Here is a 21893-nt window from a genome sequence, read left to right as displayed (position 1 = left end):
GTAAGTGCAATTAGATTTCAGAAGGCTGTTTCCATAAAAAAATAGAGCACCGTAAGAGTTAGTTCTTTTCTTAATGGCAAAGAAGCAGGTGTGAAGGATGAAATAGGTGAAACAAATAACTGAATAATATAAGTCCAATACCCTTTGCAGGAAGCAAGCTGTAGAATATCTGTCCTCAGATTTAGAAGACATTTGCACTTAGATGGCATATACTGTAAAAAGTGATGAAGTTTCTTCTTATGAAGTGAGAAAGAAAAGAAAAACCATGAACCATGAATTATGTGCATAAATATATGCTTCAATGAATAGTCATTTAACTTGGTTAATAGTGGTAATATACAGGAAACACTCAGTGAAAAGTAGCAAATGAACAGAAAAATGAAGAAAACAAGATAAGATAAGGAATTTTCTGTTCATAATATGTATTCAACTTGTTGGTTTGCCCTAAGAACTTCCCTGGAACAGAAGGAAACAGACACTGCAAACTATTAATGTCATTTGGACCTGCAGATATTTTTTTAAAGAGACTTAACGGTAATTGCAAAGCTTTACTATGTTTGCTCAGTAGATTATTAATTAAAATATACCATTCTGCTAAAGAAGTAAAGGAAAACAACTACACAGAGCAAACAACTACTGAAACTAAACCCAATTATAATCTACAGAATAAGATGCCAGCAGAGCTACAGAGAAATCATATCCAGTCTATCCTCTTGGATATCAATAATTCAGTATTAAACCAACTAATCTTTGCATCAAAATCTGTACTCTATCAAAGTGTACTATCTTTAATATAAACAGGCAGATCTGAGATGTAAAAGATACTAATAAAATATATTAGCCAAATTACTGATACAAGAACAGAAAGGGACAATTAATTGATTAATTATATTTTGTATTGTGCATGATTGTGTCATGTAAACAGATTTCTGATGAATATATGTTACTTGATTACCAATTTAATATTATTACGGCGATTCTGAAGCAAAAGTTAAAAATCTTATTTAGTTGGACTTCTCCCTCCTCTCGAAAACCCTGGTACCTCCAAGAACTTTAATTGAGTAACAACACAGGAATTCCAATCTGTGTTCAATGGAGACTACCTCTGCTAATGTTTATCTAGTCCTCTTTGCCAAGAAAAAAAGACGAAGGAGCATCCCGAAAAGCAGTATCCTGAATGTTTTGCAACCAGCTAGTGTAATGTTGACAGCAGCGGCTTCACTTTGAGCATGCAGGAAAACCTTTTATCAAGTCACAACAAAAACACTGGCTAATAATCAACTGAAGGATAAGTCCATTTAAATCATGACATCAAACTTTGTCAGAATAGTTGCTCCATTTGCACAATAAAGACTGGTTATAATTTTTTCAGACTAGGATTCATCCAACTGGACAAAGGCACAATGTTTGATTAAAATAGATCCATGCGTGTTTGATTATAGAAAGCGTACTGTATTATATTTTACCTTGACTCCGATTTTATTTGATGACATTGTTAATGAATGAGAAAGAGACTATGTTAGAAAAAGTTAACATATGACAGACTTATTTACCTTCTACTTCATGAATTAACACATACCAAGTAATTATAATATATGAACAAAAATTTATAACATTTCTATTGTCCTATTTTGAGAGCCATTTTAGGATTCTAGAAACAAAAACCATTGTATACTAATTTTGCAGGGAGAACACACAGAGTTGTATTGTGGCCATCATTTTGATGTAGTTAACAATCTCTGAATTTCTGAACAATTTTATTATTTTATTAGTGTCATTTTTTACCTAAGGAAAAAGATGTCCTCTAGAATTTCCAAAGAATAATTCAATCCCTGGATATTATCTTTATTTGGTTAAGTATTAGTTCAACTAAGTCCTCTGTTTCAGTCACAAAATATTTAAAACCACCGCTTTCTGTAGAACACAAGCCTGGAGGACAGACAATAGAAAGTTACAACTCAAATTTCCAATAGAGTCTCTGCAAATAAACATAGAGAGCTCTTTATTAGCAGACTATCCAAAACTAATGACAACTGAATGGATGTATGTTATAAACAGATTCTACTCTTTCGATAATTATCATCTCATAGATGAATGTGAATTCAGTCTTTATTTAATACCTGCCTTGTTTAATAACTATTTACAGTTACAAAATTGATGAAAAATAACCAACCTTTCCATTTATGACCTTCACAGGTCTATAAAGCAAAGGAAAACTGAAGTCAGCTCATAAGCACAGTCGTGATTTCACTTAGTGACTTCTTTGGTTAATGACTGAGTTACCAATCCCAAATGTGGTCACTAAATGAAAACAATCTGTAATGTATGTATATTGGAAAGAATATTTTAAATGGCCTGTGCATAAAAAAATAAATACATTTCCATATGGGCATGTGAAATATATGTATTTATTTCCTCACCTTAAACAACTTCAATTGTATAGCTGATTATATGCATTGCTTACCTTTTTGATAAAATATAATAGTCAAAAAGTATTATATTAAAATATAATATAAAAGTTATTAATTACTATTCTCAATAACAGATAAAAGTAAAAATCTAAACACCAAAAAGCAAGAGATAATAAATTTTGAATCCTACAGAGATCCCAGCAACTTAGAGCACTTAGGAGAAACTATAGGGAAGTAAGTCCATAATATAGCTTAGCACTGTGGTTAAACACTATTGAAACTTTTGGAAGGAATTCATTTGCAAGCTTTGAATGCAATGGGGAAGGCACGCAAATACTTATGTCTTCTTATCTTATCTTACGGAAATGGTCAAGTGTCAGTGCAGCATTCAATTTTCCAGAGAAAAGTTAAAGTTCAAATAGGAGATGGTTAAGAAACTTTGCTGAGAGAGTGAACAATTTTTAAATGGTTTATATTTTCACTTTGTGATTACAGGTAGCTTTGCTATTAAAAAATTAGTTTGGAGAAGGTTTCCTAGGCTGATGGTGGGTACAACTGACAATTGTTATTCTATGAAATATGTTTGGGGAGAAATTATGGTAATAATTATCTTTGAAAACAGACATCTGGATTTTCTAAAATGTTTTTGTTCAGTAAACCCATTTTTCCCCTTTATAATACTTCTATGACTCCATAACATATGTTCTGTTAAAATTAGTCTTCTTTCAATATTAATTTTCTCTACTAAAGTTAAATAAAAGTTATTATTAATAAGCAAGCCATTTGTCTTATCAGAACCAGATGCTATATAACAATTCCAAAATATTTTCTTACCATCATTTTGTTATTTTTTTTTATTGGTACTTGTTTGGCTGAATAGAAAAAAATGAATTCATTCTGTATTCTGTCTTTTGGGGGGGGGGAACTCAAGCAAAACAAAAAGATCAGTTAGGTTTATTTGGTGTCAGAAAGTTCTTTGATCCAGTAGAAATATCTGACAAGGAAGGCAGAGGCACCTAATTAATGATGTTTCTTTTACTTTCATGCCATTCTACTCCAAAGGGCCTATCAAGTCTTCAGAGCAAATGCAAATTGGGAAGACAAATATCTGACAATTACCTACCCACCTGTCCCTATAAATTAACCACACAATAAATTTAAAACTTTCCAAATCTGATTTCTCAATTTAAATAAATAACTGCTCACACTCTTTTTCTTCTGAAATGTTCAGAAGCAATATAGAAATAACCATTAATACATTCTGGGCAGATAAACCACCGCAAATTTAGCAAACTAATATAAAATCTTTGCGTATATTTCTGAGATTGTTCTCTCAACTTTTTTTTTTTTGCTCCCAGAGAAATTGTATACTATAATTGTGCAGAAATCCTTAAAATGGGCAAGATTTAATACCACAAAATTTTGAATATATAATTAAAATTATAAGAGTTCAAAATGTAAAGACAATTATTTTTTTTAAATTGCCCTAAAAATGGTAATGTGAAATAACAGCAGTTCATTGTGCTTGTCAGCCAACTCTTTTTCAGAATTCTTCATCTTTTGGACTGGTCTCCCTAGTGAAGCTGACAACTTATCACTTTTGAAGCTTAATCCTTTTCCACAAATGTGATGCTCTACCATGTTTTTTTTGCTCCCGTATATTCATTAAAAAGTCTAAATGCTATTTTAGATTGACCTTTTGTGACAACTTATATGTCTGGGGGGAAATATCATCAGTTAACATGCTTCAGTAAGCTTAGGATTCTCCAGATTCACTGTCAAGATTCTGGGTTTAAATTCCCTTATGTTTTTCAACTACAAGTAAAAGGAAACCATTTTCTTCATTTGATATCATTATAATCATGGTTCCGATGAGGAAAAAAGATGGTGGCAGAAAATACCAGCTGAAAGGAAATGAATGTTGCATCACCTTAATTTGTCCTTCTTTGGTGAAGCATTTTGTGGGTAGAGAGAGATTTATTCATGACTTTTAAAAAAAACACACAATTGCATTTCCTACCAGTTTTCTTTATATTCCCATCTCTATCTTGCAGTTTTTGTCAGACACTAGGCAAGATCTGTGAGTTGTTTTGATTCTGTTCCCATCCTTCTCTGGAGTTTTTCTAATGCTACTGATATTATGCTTTCTGTAAGTGATGTCTACAGTAGAACCCATTCTTTGGAGTCTGTAGAATAAAAGGAAAAGCTGACATTCTTGAAAGATATGGAGACAAATCTGTTTCTACTTAATAATTCCCATGAAGATTTTCATAACTTACTATTATATAAAAAAGAGTGGGAAGACTACATCTGTCCATTTGTGTAATATGCTGAATTCACTCATGTATTAACACAAACTGCAAGCAACAAACAGCATTCACCAAAGAAACCTATAATTAGCTATGAAATCTAAATTTAATACTAAGAGACAATCTCTGTCTGCAGGGACAAGTGAATCCCAGAAAGCATAGCGAGTCTAAACATGGCAAACCAATTAATTTAATCCAACTCCAGCACTTCAGCAAAGAACAAAACTAAAAATTTTTTTTTAAAAAATCAGCCTCAAAATAACAATATTTAAAAATTAATCTTTAAGGAAAAAGCAAAATGTATATAGCATTACAATAGTTCCTGGTGAGAATAAAAAATAGAGATGCCATACCGAGTACTGAACAGATTTCTACATGTAGAAAGTTTGTTTCTGTTCCTACAGATTTAAAAACGATTCGTAATTATAGTGGGAGTTTAATTTGACAATGAAATGTAGTTGTTAAGATCTAAGTTTGTCCCTATTCAAACTCTGAATTGACTATGAGGTTATGGGCCAATCATACTCTTTCAGCTCAACCAACTTACAGAATTGTTGTAGTGCTAACAAATGTATAAAAGAATTCCATGTATGACACCCTGGGCTCTCAGAAGAAAAAAGTAAATACATAAATAAAATATTCATATAATGGATATCTGGCAAAACCATACATTTATAAGTTAACTACTTTTTCTAATTTTGAAAAAAAAATGTAATAACATAGATGCATATGGTATCCAAGCAAGAACATACTTAAGAATTTATACAGTAATTCCTTGAAGGACTATTACATTATCACAACATCTTTTGGGAAAAAATAGTAAGAACAGAGAACAGAACATTGCTTTCCCCATTTTCCTATCCTCCAATTTCACAAAATATGGTTTCGTAAACCAAACTAACTGAAATATATGATTGCAACACAGGATCTGTAAGTGAAGCTAAGGAACAATGAATTGTTTTAAAGACTTGGTATAATACATTACAGCAAAACCATTCAAATTCTTCACCCCCAAAAGTAGGATGGAGATTGTAGTATTATTAGTTCTGGGAGCCTCGTTGCATTGGCAGAGATTCTTGTTGTGGCTCTCTTCATTGCAATGGTAATTCATGTTTAAACAATTATGCCTTGGTTTAACAAAGAGATTTTGGATATCATTCAATAAAGAATCTTTGGGTGGTGTCACTGCTCAGCATGGAAATCTGACTCATTTAGAGATCTAGGCCTTATTAATGTTATTGAATGCAATGCAAGCTGTGATTTTAGCTCTTGTATTTCATTCTTGTAAAGCTTCAATTTGTTAGGCATAAACCTAATACACCACTAGTGCACTTAGCCATATTATTGAAAAAATATCTTACATTTATATAATAATTTTGAGAATGAAATAGAATAGTAATTTGCAAATTAAAGCAAAGATCTCCAACTTTCTGAGAAGACTTGACTTCAAAACAAGTTTTGAACAAGAATATTCAACAATCTTCCCAAAGGGTAGATTCTCCAGGCTGGTCTTGAAGTAAGAAAGGTTTTCTGATTAGCCTCTTGTTTGCTAGGTTAATTAGCCTAAGCAATAATTATCCTCTTTTTTAAAATCAAGGTTTAGAGATGAAGTAGGGAGGAGGATATAAATTAGAAATATGCCCACATAATTAAGAAACCAAAGCATTTGGAATAAAGTATCTTTTATGGGCATCCAAACTGCAGAGATCACTGGGCTCTCCACCAAAGGAATGCAGAACAGCCTCAAAGTTCACAAGATTACAGGTAATATAGGTCTGGAAATGGTACATAAGAGTTACAAAAGCAACATAAATTATAACGTGCCCTACGAAAAGGAATGTAGGGACTGATAATAACATAATGGGATGACCTCCTTCTCATCATGGAAAAATATTTTTTGACTTCTGGTTGTTCTTCCGTTGCATCAGAGCAGAATCCGCGATTGTGTGCAGTTTCACTCTGTGCTTGCTTGTTGGAGGGTCCTGATTGAGACCGGAACCACCCTAGAGGGGTGGTGAAGAAAGGGGGGACAGCTTTGAGGCTTGAGGGGAACTGCATCTCCCCTCCCTGAGAAGATAAACCCCCTACGAAGACAAGTTGCAGCAGTGGACTAAAATGGCCACCATGAAGACAGGAGGCAGTCCAGGAAACTAAGACTGTGCTGAGTGGTGAAGTTGTGAGCAGGATGCGAACCAGACAATATACATGGACATTATGGTACCCTGGAATTAAGAAATAAAGAACTATTTTTGATGAAAGTGTGTAAAAGCGGTGACCAGAGAGAGTGAGAAGAAAATTTGAACTTATAAAATTGGCTTTGAACATTGAAATGAATTACTTTGGAGGTGGAAAATTTAGAGGAAAATATCTGATTACAAAATGCTTGGAAATTAAACTGGATAATTATTGGACTTTTGGCACTAAATAGCCATAATTAAATGCTGGAATTGAACTAAACAAATAATTCCCTCAACACTGTTCAAATATTTACAAAGTGTGCACTACTATTACTGTTAATCTTCTCATCACTCCTTATCACCCATCCCCTCCCACTTGTGATTGTAGGACTGTAACTTTGTCGCTTGTATCCTTACAATTTATATTGACTGTTTCCTAGTATGATTTGATTGTTGATTGTACCCTATGACTAACATTAAGTGTTGTACATTATGATTCCTGATTCTTAACAAATGTATCTTTTATGTATACTGAGAGTATTTACACCAAGACAAATTCCTTGTGTGTCCAATCACACTTGGCCAATAAAAGTATTCTATTCTATTCTATTCTATTCTATTCTATTCTATTCTATTCTATTCTATTAATGTGTTAAAAAGAAATAATAGCTCATAACTGGAATTAGTGAAATTAATAAAAGTTTAAAAAGGGAAAGGGGAAAAGAAAAGGTGGACCGTGGAAACAGAACTGAGAGCATCACCTAATGGTACAGGAAAAATTTCAGTGACTCTTTGAAAAGTGCTTGGTCTTTCTAAAATTGGAATTTAAAAGGAAATAAGAGGAACTCCACTATAATAAAATAAAAACCCTGAAAAGTGAAATACTAGAATACTACAAGGGAAAAAGATACGTGAAGAAATTGCCTTGGATTATTTTGTGACTTTGGGAAAAATTTGGAAAAGAAATTAACAGAAGGAACCTGGAAACAAAGACTTATGGACATTGATTGTTGAAATTAAATATAAAAGTCACTGGTTGAAATAAACTACTGGACATTTGGATTGGATATAATTATCAAAGGGGGGGGAGAAGGGAGAAGCATACAAAATGGGAGAATTATATGCGGAAGTGAGACTAAAACTACAAGATATGAAAGAAATTATGAAAGAAAACATGGAGATGTACAGTTTTATACTACAAAAATTAAAAATGGAGATTCAGATTGAAGAAGAACAAAGAGAACTGGGGAAGGAGTTAAAGAGGAAACCAGCTTTAAAGAACAAGTGGAACAACAAACATTAAAAAAGAGGGGGGAAAGAATTAAAGTTAAAAATTTGAGGTTTGATGTGATAATTAAAGGGGGAATTGTTTGGAAAGCTAAACAAAGGAAAAGGAAACAGCAGAAGAAGGAATTACAGAGGAGAGATTGAGGGGGACAAAATAAATAATTGGAATAAGAAATGGAGGGAAATAATAAAGGAAAAAAGGGGAATTAAGAAAAAGGACCAGAAAATAAAGGGAGGCAGAAAACAAACAAGAATGAAAAAAAATTATATAGTCAGAAGAATGAGAGACAATGGGTAGAAGATGAATAGGGAGGGAGATTCTGCAAGGTAATTTGTGTTATATAAGAATATGGATTTAAAAATAGATAAGATTGAAACTTATTTTTTTCCTTTAAGGATTATTGTTAAACAGGATAGAAATGCTATTGAAATAGATATGGAAATGGGTATTTATTATCAGAATATTGATATTTAATAAAGCAATGAATAAAGTTAAAATGAATTGTGATAATTGTAATGGAAAGATTAATATCAGCTTCTACAATTAATTGAATAAATTAATATTTTTGGAATACATAGATGATTTATAAGGTAAATGAGAAAAAGAATACCATAATGGAATCTGACTTAAAATATATATGCATATGTGGTATGTGGTAGTTAGGAGAATATTGTTAGTAATGTAGAATGTGGCAATTTAAAATGACTATATTATGGTAAATTTTTATAACAAATTAAAGGGAATAAATTGAAGGAATGTATAAGGTAAATAGGTGGCAAGCTTGAATTGACAACTAAAGGGGACAACTTTTTCAATTATTAGAATAAAGATGAAATTTATTGAATAATGAATGGAATAAGAGTATGTGATAAAATTGCAGATGTGACAGATAAAAGCAGTATGTGTAATGATAAGAATTTTAGATAATATTGTAAAATAAGATATGAAAATATTTTAAGAAAAATGAAATAAATTGAAAAATGAAATAAAGATATGAACTGGAATTAGATAGAATAAGTGTAATGAATTTAATATTTGAGAATATTCAAAGGAAAATAGAATAAGTAGTAAGGTGATATGAAATTGAATAAGAAAGATGAATATGTAGGTATGGTCATGTTTGTATTGAAATGTAAAAACCTGGAATCACACTGTTCGCCAAGAGATGTTTTTTAAAATATAAGAATAAAAAATGTATTAAAAAAGAAGAAAACATTAGTTTTTATTATATGTCTCCTTCCCTCCAGAGTCAACATGCAGGTTGCCTATTCTGCCTAATGTGCAATGCATTTCATCATCATATATGTAAGGACAGAACATTATTTAGCATCCATCCGCCCACCCCCTCCAGTCTTCACTGAACATTGATTTTGGTGTACTAGTCGAGTGTAGAGCACAGCTATGCCTGAATGGAAGCAGGCTTGTTCGACTGATATATCAGATGGGTGCTATGAATTCAAAGCATCTTTACGGGGCAAAGGACAGTTAATTTGCTTGCTGAAGGTCATCTCATGGGTTCTGCAAATTGAGAACACCTATTAGGCATTGGTAAGCGTGTGACTTTACCTTCTCTATTTCCTTTTCAGTCTCTGAAATGGGGCTCTGCCCTTGCATTTAGCAAATGTGGACCAAAATAAATTCTAGATTTTAAGTGAAAATAAATTTATATTTACGTTCTCAATGATCTTCTGCAGCAAAATTAGATTTGGTTACATGTCCTCACCACTTGTCTGCTTACTATTTTGAACTTACTGCTTGGTCTTCTCTTTGATTCTCCTCATAATGTGTTTTCATCCTTTCCTCTATACTATTCACGTGGCTTGTCTTACTGACATGTCATATAAAACAATTCTCATTTTTAAATCTTGCATTTTATTGCAATTAGGGTGCTATCTAATTCTTAGAATTAGTTTTAGCTTTGGTTGTCGAACAACTCTAAGGCAATAAGGCATAGAAAGACCTTAAGAGTTACCATGTGGTAAAATGGCGGGCTAATAAATTTAAATGATGATGATGATGATAATAATAATAATAATAATAATAATAATAATAATAATAATAATAATAATAATAATAATGGTACAAGTACAATAATAATAGGGGTACAAATAGGGGTTTTGGAAGCTTCGGACTGTTGCACAACCAAGCCAAGGAAACTACTTCAACAAAATACATAAAGTGAGTCTGGAAAATCTTGAGATCAAAGCTGAGTTGAGGAAATATCATATAGGCAATTAACACCTGTGTAGTGCCTGTAATACGATACTCAGCTGGAATAATTGACTGGACTCAGCTAGAACTTGATAACTTGGATCAAAAAACAAGAAAACTAATGACAATGCAACAAGCTCTGCACCCAAAAAGTGATGTTGATTTATTGTATTTGCCAAGATCTCAGGGTGGCAGAGGTCTCTTACAGGCAAAACAAATTGTGGAAGAGGAACATCTTGGCTTAAATGACTACATGAAAAAAGCAAAGGAGCCTCTGCTGAAGGAGGTGAACAAGGGAAAGCTCTTGAAAACAACAAGATTAAAAGCAGGAGATCAAAAGGAAACAATTGAGCATCGGTTTCTAACTGGAAAAAGAAGCTTAGGCACAGTCAATAGCTGAAGAACAATGAAGGAAAGGCAGATACAAAGCTAACATGGAGATAGTAGGGATTAGGAGTACTGATGAAAGAAACCGAAGGCTTCATTTTGGCCGCCCAAGAACAAGTCTTGCAGACCAATTCCATGAAAGCAAAAATTCTACATGTCAGCAACAACAGCAAATGTTGCTTATGCAACAAGAAAGATGAAACAGCGGATTACCTTATCAATGGCTGCAGCAAAATCTCACAGAATGGTTATCTACATTGTCATGATCGAGTTGCCAAAATCATACATTGGGAGCTTTGCCAGAAGTTTGGGTTCAAATGCAAAAGTTAGTGGGAACAACAGATTGACAAATTTCTTGAAAATGAGGAAGTCAAGATCCCGTAGAACTTTCGGATCCAAACAGACAGAAATCTGGCCCACAACACACTTAACATCACTATTATAGAAAAGAAAAAAGTCTGATTCATTGATATTACAATACCAGATGATGCACAAATTGGCACAATAATAAAAATAACAAAATATTGTGATTGCAAATTGAAGTTGAGCAACTATGGAAGAAGAAAACAATGGTTCTACCAATCGTAAAAGGAGACTTTGGAGCAATCTCCAAAGGGTTGCCAAGATACATGGAAATTTTGAACTTATTAGATCTGAATATCTTGACTGTAAAAAAAAAAAAAAAACAACTCTACTCGGAATTGCCATATATTCAGACGCTACCTTAACAGCTCTTAAATCCCTGGTTAGGACTTGAAATATTAAGTTTTTACCAGTCCCAAACTATGATTCAAATTGAAGATTAAATCAATATTAATATTAATAACAACAATAACAACAATAATAATAATAATCTACACAGTTACGGGTAAAACATGTAACAGTGATACCCATTGTCATCGGGGCACTTGGTACCATGTCCAAGAATTTTACAACACGTCAAGAAATCGCAGCTTCCTGCAATAACACCAGTGGAACTACAAAAAACTGCGTTACTCAGAACATCATATATTTTAAGATACTTGATTGATACCTAGAACACTGGCAGCCACCCGTATCAACCAGTAGCACCAGTCACTGGTATTTGTGATACATTTTTAAATGTTCAGTTGACTGAGTTATTATCTGAATAAAAGAGATGATGATGATGATGATGATGATGATGATGATGATGATGATGATAAATTTTCAACGTTCAATTCAATGATGGAAAAATGATATTGGGAGAAACTCTTCCTGTAGACATTTAACTGAAACACTTGTTATAGAAAAACAAAAAGCTAAAACAGAACAGATTGAAAAGCTGTTTTGTATAAATGATGACTTGTACAAAAATTGGACATGGTCTTGTGGATGTCACTGCCAATACTGAATACATTGTCTTCTGTTATGGTTGCCCGTCAAATCAGTTTAATACATTTCTATATTGCTTCAAACAGCAGTAGTGATAACGCTCAACCTAGCTTTTCCCAGTTCTATTATATTGATTATATTTGGTCACCAAAACTAGTCATTTTCTTTTGACCCAATATTCATAATAATGGAAATAAAACAAAACAAGTAATTTCTAGAGTGCAAACAAGCACTTCCCAATCAATTGCATCCAGATCCTCAGATATTAAATGAACTCAACTCATTTTGTGTCTATTAAGGGAATAGTCCATCCGGCTCGTTTACCTTCTAAAATCTCTCTCCTTATGAATATTGAGAAAATAATAAAAAGTTTATAATTTTATTCATAGGATGGAATAACGTTTGTGAAACAATATAAATGGATGAAACATGTCAAATTCCTTAGAAATTGGTACCTTTTCTTTTATATTACGGCAGATGGGACAAGAAATCCTAATAGCTGTTTGCACAGTAACTAGGATTTAGGGAAAGATTTTAAAACAACACTCTTTCCATTAAAGTATTTCAGGTAAATGCCCATGAATGTTTTGTTTTGAGACACAATGAAATGAACATTATAATGAAGAACGTATATAGCAATTTTCAGCTTGCCAGCTAGATGTAGAGAGTCAGGGAGATGACCTGGAAACAAATATTCAGAAACTGTTACATAAATAAGGACAGAACTATTCTGGAGTAGGAGATAGCATTAAAAAGATGACTCCTTCCAGACTCACTGGGATTTAAGCAGGAAAGCAGGAGAAGCATAATCAGACTTGCAAAATTTGTAATTACAATCTGTTTCAATGAAGCATAGATGGGCCTTCCCATAGCGTGTTTCCTGATGTGGTCTATTTCAAAGTGTTCACAGATGGAAATAGAAGACCCTATGACGAAGTATAGTCCTTCTTAGATATGATAAAACAGATAGTTAGAGAGTAAGGACAAGGATAAATAGTTAACAAGATATTTTTTTCTTTAAAATGTAGCCCTTAACCCATTCAGGTAGATAAGACAACACTTCTTTTTTCTATGGATGGAAGAAGAGCAGTAGTGAGAGGAATAAGTGATTAAACATTTGGCATTCCAGGAAATCATTATCTCTTGTCCCAAGGTGCTATGATTTGAGGGCAGGAATATCAGTGAACTGAGTTTAATAATCCCTCTTCTTTTCTTTCCCATCAAGGTGTTTTGTAAGACCAAGCTCCAACTGTTTTAGAAATCAAATAGCATATGATATAACATGTGATAGAATCCCTGAAATATATATCAAAAGCAATGAATCAAAGATAATTTTTGAATCAGAGGTAGGGAATATGAGCGCCATTTGATTTGCTTCAAATGAATCAAATTGTCTCAGTCATCTTTGAATTTAAGTTTTGTATTACGTGGACGTATGCACAATTCATTCTTATACAAGCATATCCAACCCAATTTTATGAACTGAGCCATTTTCCCACTGCAATCAGTGAGGATATGTATTATTAACCATTTCTATGCACAAATGCAGTTTATATGTTTCTTACATCTAACAGGTTGACACTTATTTTTCCATATTTTTTTTAAATCAAACAAAATAATATTGCCTATCTTGTTCCAATATCACCGTTAGCAGAACCAGAACATGAAGACCTACAACAAATAGGGAAAAATGCACAGCAGTATTTCTTGAATTCTTTTCCAATCCCTTTTCTGGCAGTGGCCCTAGGAGGCCATTCTATGTAATGAAGTGCTGTTTACTAATTATTGTAGTAAAATAATCTGCTAACTATTTTATTAGCTCATGGACTAATTTTAAAGATGCATTTCCTTCAAGAAATTTTCTTGGCAGTAATATGAAACTAATTTGCCATTATCTTATTCCAGGATATTTTTCAACTTCCCAATTTAATTTATGATTACCTAATGTTATTGCTTTCTTTACGACTTCTACTGAACAGTTGTTTTCATTATTTTGTTAGCCCTTTCTGGATCAAATGATCTAAAGGGAAAGTTTAAAACATATTTTCAATCAATAAGAACAGTAAGGATCAAATTTTATTTTTATTTTAAAAATCTGGATTTTAACATGCTTCTACTAGCTTCCTTGAAATATATATCAAAAAATAGTTATACATATTTTCTGCACCAAAGAAATGGACAACTCATAGTCTCTAAACCATAGTCCCTAGCAACCCATTTGCAAACCCAAAGCTCCCCTGAATTCCATAACAAATTATCCAAGATCCAATTGCGCAATATTTTGTTGATTTGGGAGGATCTGAGTAGTTTTAGAGGCAGCTATAAGAATTCAGATCTGCCACTGAAGTAGTATACCAGGTTTTGGAACACAGTGAACAGTAGCCAGATCAAGATAACTTTGCCAATTCATTGATATTTCATATTCAAGTTGTGACTATTTTCTGTAGAAAGTAAGCATTCCAATCTCATTAAATTTTATTTATAAAATAAAGCACATGTTTTCATCAAATGATAAACAGGTGGGCATAACGCGTTTTACACTGAAGTTTCTGAATCATATGCAAAGACAACCCCAGATGGAATCATGTAATTATCTCTCACTGTTAAAACAAAACAACTGTATGTTCCTCATACCTCTCGTTACATATAAGAAATTTTTGGAATATTTATTTTTCTGTTATTTCTACATAATGTAGAAAATTACCAATGGGAATATTTTCATCCAAATGGAAATGTTTAGTCCAAATGGAAATGTTTGGACAATCTCAGAAGAAAACAAGTATATATTTTTCCCCATGCTTATCTATACTTTAATGCATATCTATCCACATATCGGTCTCCAGTTCCTTCTTTTAAAACATGGGCACTATCATATCAGCTCACATATATGGGAAATGAAATTGAACAATATCCACTGCAACACTGGATAACTGGTAGGTGTAAAGAATTTTAAAACTATGAAATATTGAGAATAGACCAGTAGAACTTACTTCTAGCACTACGACATATTTCAATTTGGAATAGTAATATTCAAAAGAATGCATTCGAAAATATTATGATTTATATTTTAAAAAATTGTCCCGAATTAGACAAATTTAATAGTGCTAAAGTCTACAATCCATGATGAATATTTTTGGTCTGTGGTCATGTGATAGTTTCTTTTCATAATGGTCTTTCTATTGGTCAGAACTCAGGGAATTCCAGAGTTTGCTATAAGCATATATATATAAACATCTAAAGAGCTCTTTAAAAAAAAAAAAAGTTATTGCTTAGTGCAAAAATAAACTTTTTATAACATGAAGTCTTTTACATTATTTATCTATTCTGTAGGTATAAATGCCAAAGGAGGACAAAAATTCTAATTCAACAATAGGAAAAAAAACATCTATTATCTACATACTTGAGATTCTGTTTCTCCTAACACTTAACCCTTTCACAATTTGGTTTTTTATTCGCAAATATAACTGAAGTTTTTTTTTTAATGAATTAAGATAGAAAATATTAGGAAATTTAAATAATTATGTAGAAACAGAAGGCATAACTATGGAACAGATATCTAGATAGAAAAGAAGCAGAAATTCATAGGAAAAAACCTACTCATTCTGTATTACAGATTTTAATTAATGCAGTTCAGACCCAATCAGTTTCAATCAAAAACACAAGGAATGAAATGCCCCAAATTGTCAATCTAATCTATCTGACTGGTAGACCTTCCTTCAAGATGCTTCACAGAGGGTTATTTTACCCTACAGTCAAATGAAAATCAAAATATAGCAGTCTTGGGTTCGCAAAACACTCCAAAGCAGGATAATAGTGATTACATCAGACTAAGAAAATGAATAATTCAGAGAAATAATTCTTAAAAATTAGTAAAGATTAATCAGAATTCCCAAATATAGTATGTGTTTACATATGGACAGGAGCTGCACAAATGATGCAATTATACATTCTTTTATTACTGCAGCTTGGCTCTGAAAGAGGACAGAATTTATTTTTTCTGTAAAAGTATAAAAGAAAAAGCCACATATCTCCTGCTGAATAAATATCAGTACCAAAGTCATCTTACCATGTATGTGCCACTGTGAAACGTCGACGTTGACGGATGCTTTGATTCACCAGCAACTTTCTGAAAAAGCATGGAGAGTTCCTTGGAGAACTGCGGGGAGATATTTTCGGAGAAGTGGTTCTGTTCCCGGACACTCTGGGCAGCTCAAGTTCTAAATGCATTTGTTCTTTGAAAGTCTTTATATAAACATCGGTCTCCGGAGCACCAAGTTCCCTAGAAGAATCTTTTGCTGTCATAGCTTATTCTGTTAGCTCTCACCATACAGAAAACACAACAATAGCACAGCCCATTGCTGGGGATTCAAAGGCTGATAAATCAACAAGCTCTATGCTGATCATTCATCGCATGTAGATCTGAATGAAAAGGCTGCCTGAAGAAAGGGAAGCATAATCGAAGAATGGATAAATCAATCCTGTCAGAAAAGAGCTTTATCAGGCTTGGCTTTGCACCACAGTGCTTTCTGTTTCGGTAGCCTCCTTGTGGATGTGGGTTGTCTGCAAGCTACATGGTGTGACACTCACTGAATTCATTCAGCAGCATATGCAGCTCATGGAAAATTCATAAGGACTCCCCGTAAGCCCTTTGCCAGATAATGTTCAGATTAAAATACCTAATCAACAGAAATAGAACATTGTGATGTTGTTTCTCCCTGATCCCTGAAAAATGACTGTTCCCCTTCCTATTAACAGACTTAATTGAAAATGGTTAGTTGGTATTCAGCTTGTTTTGTTTGAAAGGGTGTTCATTCAGAATTATCTGTTCACAGCTCAGATTGCAACTGCTCCTCCTACGACATGCCGATTGGTTCAAATTATTTTGACAACTGGGTGCTCGTCCTTCCCTATGCCTTAAGACAGCACATTTTATCAGTCTGACAGCTTCAGAACAGATTGTATACAAGACACCAGTTTTATAATCTTTGAACAAATGCAAAACTATCATAAGAATGTGAGAGAAGACCTGTTATGAATTTAGGGCAAATTGAAATATGTCTGACACCAACAATAAAAAAAGATCAATAATGAGCTATAGCTTTACTAATCCTATGTTTCCTAAAAACTTTAAGACCATAAGGGAAATGTCAATGCTAGGGTGAAATAGTAGGGTAGGCAAGCAGAAAGCACTTAAGCACATTTAAGAATTAAATGATTGCTAACATCTTGCAAAGAAACAATTAACATAGCAACTTCTGAAATCAGGCAGAAAACTTCAAAACTTTATAATCAGAAATGCAAAGAGATGGTGAATTAGTGCTTGACTCACTGTAATGATTCTTAAATCCAGCCTTTTTAATTGACATAGAAATACAGTTTTATCTAGTATACTACATTTTGGATCTTACACCTTGGATATGTTACATCTCAGCAAATTTCAGCCCTATCACCAAGCTGTGGCTAATCAAACATTGCATTACACAAGAGCTATATTGGCTCCTGGTTTTCTTCAGGAGCAATTTACAATGATGGTTATTCCTCTTCATCTGTAAAGTCTTATGTAGCATGGGATCAGGTTATTTGTGGAACTCAGGACATCTATTCTTCCCATCAGATTGGCTAGGATAGGCATGTTCCAGATCTCTTTCCTTAAATGATTCCATTTTTGCGGGACCTAGACAGGGTCCCTTATCCGTTTCAGGATGTGAAGGGATGTAGTAGGCTGGATTCCCAGGAAGGAGGGGGGTGGAGGTACATTCCAGAGAAATAAGAGCAGCTCAGTCCAGATATTTTATGTGAGAGAAAGAGGGTGAAGACAGTTCCTTCCTAACAGAGGTGATATTCAGCAGGTTCTGACCAGTTCTGGAGAACCAGTAGCGGAAATTTTGAGTAGTTCGGAGAACCAGCAAATATCACTTCTGACTGAAGATTTTACAGTATCCTTCCCCTGCCATGTCCACCAAGCCATGCCCACAGAACTGGTAGTAAAAAAATTTGAATCCCACCACTGCTTCCTAATAGTTCTCAGAATAGATCAATGCAAATACTAGAGTGCTTAAACTGGCAAGATTCTGTCTATAGGTGTGGAAACAATAAAGAACTCAGCTTGGAAGTATCACCACATGTCATTCTTGAGTTTTGGACCCTTGTCCCATAGAACATCCTCTCTTGAGATCCAGCAGGTGCCTTTTCACTTTCTGGAAAACAGAAAGAACTGGCTTTTCTCATATTGGAATAGTATGAAGTTAGAATGGGAGAAGACTATTGGCTGTATCAGGCAAGATTGATTATGGCACCAGGTTCTTGTTTTATTTTCTGTTTTTACTGTTTGTACATATTCTTTGATTGTGAGCTACCCAAAGTTTAGTTTTTAAGATAGGTGGCCATGTAAATGTTTTAAATGAATAAACAAATGGTTGCCTTCTGGATTTAAATCTCAGTAAAAACAGAGTCATCAATGAGCATGAAAACATGACTAGTGTTAATATTTGGCTAAGAGTGGAGAAGTTCTGATTATATTGGAAAGAAATATGAGTGGTAGATCTTAAATAAAAGTCCCATAGTCCCAGTTAAACACATAGGCTCTATAGTGTCCCATATGTAAATAACTTTTTAAAATATATTACTTTTATTTTTAGATGTGTTAATAATTTATTAAAACTATTTTATTTTTAAAATGTGTTTGCTTTAATATATAAAGAAAAAAAAGAATATACAAATGAAAAAAACCTGGAAAAATGAAAAAAGTATGTCTGTAAGTAATATTGATGAGTCTTGTCATAACATTAGTAGTTTATAATCAGAGACAGTAGGATATAATAATTATGGGGTTGGACCAACTCCTGGGATTGAAGTAAGAGCCCCAAATCTACCTCAGCTGTGATTATTCATTAAATAATTGGGGGCTACCCTCTCTTTTTCTCTCAAATAAGCAAATTGCACAATTGTTGTTTGGAGAAAAAAAATGGGAAGAAAAATATTGTACATGTGTCATCTTTCACTCATGAACTAAAGGGGTGGGGATACTCATTTAACACAGAAATAAACATCGACCCAAGGTTTTAAATCTGAGATGCCACTTTCCCTGTCAAAGAGTATAAATATTTTGCTATGCCCATATGAGCTGAAGAAGCTTCTTGGATGAAAAGTGAAATGTCATCAAAGAAAAAGAAAAACAAGAAAGTCCAGTTGCCTCTTGAAAAAGCACCTTTGGGATATGCCTGCACTTGATATATGCGCTTGATTATGGGCCATCAAGTTGTTTTCAATTCTTAGCAACCACATAGATAGATTTTCTACATGATATGCTGTTCCTACCCTGGCCTTGTGGGTCTTCCAATGTTGCCATTGTAATTGAGTATTACATCTACCTTGTTGCTGGTCTTCGTCTTCTGCTCTTTCCTTTCCCTGCATTAGAGCCTTTTCCAAGACCTAGGTCATTACATAATTTGAGCCTGCATTACAATTTCAATTCTTCATCTATTAATTGATTCCAAAATTGGGGTATATAATTTGAAAGCATATTCATATCTCTAAACCATCTTGATCTCTTTAACAACACACTACAAACAAATGGATATTAAACTGAAATGGAATGATGGTTCGATATGTTCATATCTAATATATATTTCATGTTTCCTTCTATCATTTTGACTTCCAATATAACAAAGACGACAACTAACCCTTTTCCAACATCCTCTGAAGTGTCCAATAAATGTGGGGAAAGAACATTTTGTTGAATGAATCTCATTTTACTAAGAAAAGTATTTTAAAGCCTTTAATGATGCATTTTTAATATGGTATATCTCCATTATTTATTCCATAGTTATTCCAAATAATTAATATTCACCCTAACAATGCTTTTAATTGCCATTTTAAAAAAAGGTTGCACATTTGAAATAGCCTAAAAGACATTTCAGTGCTAAGAATAATTTAGAAGATTTAGATGTTGCAAATGCATCTGGACAAAATTGTGAAATCAGAATGTACTTAATGGACTGCTGCCAGTAAAGTGGATAAAGTGCTATGTGGGACAGTTTTAGACTTCCAGATTCCTCTTGCAACAACTCAGAAACTTGATTAGTAATTAGCTGGTCTGTGTTAACACAATCAGCCCATAAATTCCTACGTACCTCACTCTTCCCCCAAAAAATCCCTGCATGTTTCACACTGGATTTATCCCAAAATATAAATTTAAAATGTGAACAAAGGTGAACATTCTTCATTTGTCCCAAAATTATGTAAATGCCTCTCTAGCATAGGCTGATGTCATAGGTGTCAAACAGCAATGTTTTAATTTTGTCTGTAACTATTTTGGGAGTTCATTGCTTTAATTCCATAGAGAAATAAAAGTTAAAATGTACGTATGCATATATGCATGAGATGTATACAGTTCACATATGTATGTATGTCCAACAGTAAAGCAAAAAGTTCAGAAAGTTAACAATAGCACAGTCACATGGTAACTGATTTAACAGACACAATTGGTTTATCTTCAGATTATATAAATTTTATAGTACATCTCAGATAAAATAAATCTAGGGTTTTAATCTTCCCATAATTTTTTAAAAAATAATTTGTCAATCTGCTAGAAATATTTCAAAGATATTAATATGGGAATTCAACTGGGTAAATATAAGCATCTTGAACTAATATTAATTTCCGTTTTTATCTTTAGCCATAAGCTAATTGGTGCTTCTAACGTCCTATTTATTCAATATCACTTTGAAATATTTACAACTATATTTTTTTTGAAATAAATATTCCAAGATACTTAAAAGATTTCAAATACCAAATGAAGTCTCCATTTTTATAGATATTTATAAATACATTAACCATATGAGGCTTATTCTAATTAACAGAGTTACCTAACAGTTTACCAAACAGTGGTATTTTATCAATACATTTTGGCACAGAATATTCATAATTATTATATAATCATACAGGTAGTCCTCGACTTTCAACAGTTCATTTAATGACCGTTCAAAGTTACAACAGCACTGAAAATAGTGACTTATGGTCATTTTTCACAGTTACAACCTTTGTAGCATCCCTATGATCATGAGATCAAATTCAGACACTTGGCAACTGGTTCATACTTATGACTGTTGCTGTGTCCCAGGGTCATGTTTTGTGATCTTCTAACAAGCAAAATCAATGGGGAAGCTGGATTATTTAACAACTTATCAGCTGTAGTGATTCACTTAACAACTGTGGCAAGAAAGGTCATAAAATGGGGCAAAACTCACTTAACAAATGTCTCACTTAACAGAAATTTTGGGCTCAATTGTGGTTGTACGTTGAGGAGTATCTGTATTTCAGCATACAAGGACAACTTAAATTCAGCACCACCTAAATTTAATGTCCATAATGCCTTTTGATTCTTTGACTGCTCCTTTATTAAACGTAAGATAAAATAAAGAAATCTTTAGTAAGCCATCTTGATAAATGTGGAAATTCCATTGGTACAAAGGCTGACAAGAGAATGTGAATAGCACATTTTAATCCAATTAATAAACAAATCCATATTCAGCAAAACTTTCTCCATGAATTTGAACTGTACTATATGAAAAGCTCTTTCCACAAAATCGCTTATGTTGATTCTGGTTTTTTCTCAATATATATTCATGGAACATCCTTTGTTCTGAACTGGGTGGCACTACCTCAGACAAACCTGGTCTGCAACTTGGGGTTCTCCTGCAACACCTACTTGAAGAGCAGGTGACAGTTGTGGGTAAGAGAGGCTTTGCACAACTTT

General features: G+C 33.2%; 1 protein-coding gene across 2 annotated transcripts in view; it reads right to left on the bottom strand.

Moving 5' to 3' along the window:
- The window catches only part of PDE4B (phosphodiesterase 4B), a 233322-nt gene that overhangs the window by 144918 nt on the left and 66511 nt on the right, over positions 1-21893 (bottom strand). Inside the window, exon 1 of one of the 2 annotated variants that reach the window (XM_026665990.2) lies at positions 16203-16802. The exons of the other annotated variant lie outside the window; for it this stretch is intronic. Coding sequence (XP_026521775.1) covers positions 16203-16438 — 236 coding nt within the window. The 5' untranslated portion in view covers positions 16439-16802. Of the gene's footprint in view, positions 1-16202; positions 16803-21893 lie in introns of those variants that run through there. 2 annotated transcript variants of the gene reach the window in all.

This window comes from Notechis scutatus, chromosome 3 (genome assembly GCF_049901735.1).
Source record: "Notechis scutatus isolate UNSWTSFEM ecotype Mainland chromosome 3, rNotScu1.2, whole genome shotgun sequence".
In the NCBI taxonomy this organism is placed as follows: domain Eukaryota; kingdom Metazoa; phylum Chordata; class Lepidosauria; order Squamata; family Elapidae; genus Notechis; species Notechis scutatus.
This window is presented reverse-complemented; position numbering and strand designations above follow the sequence as displayed.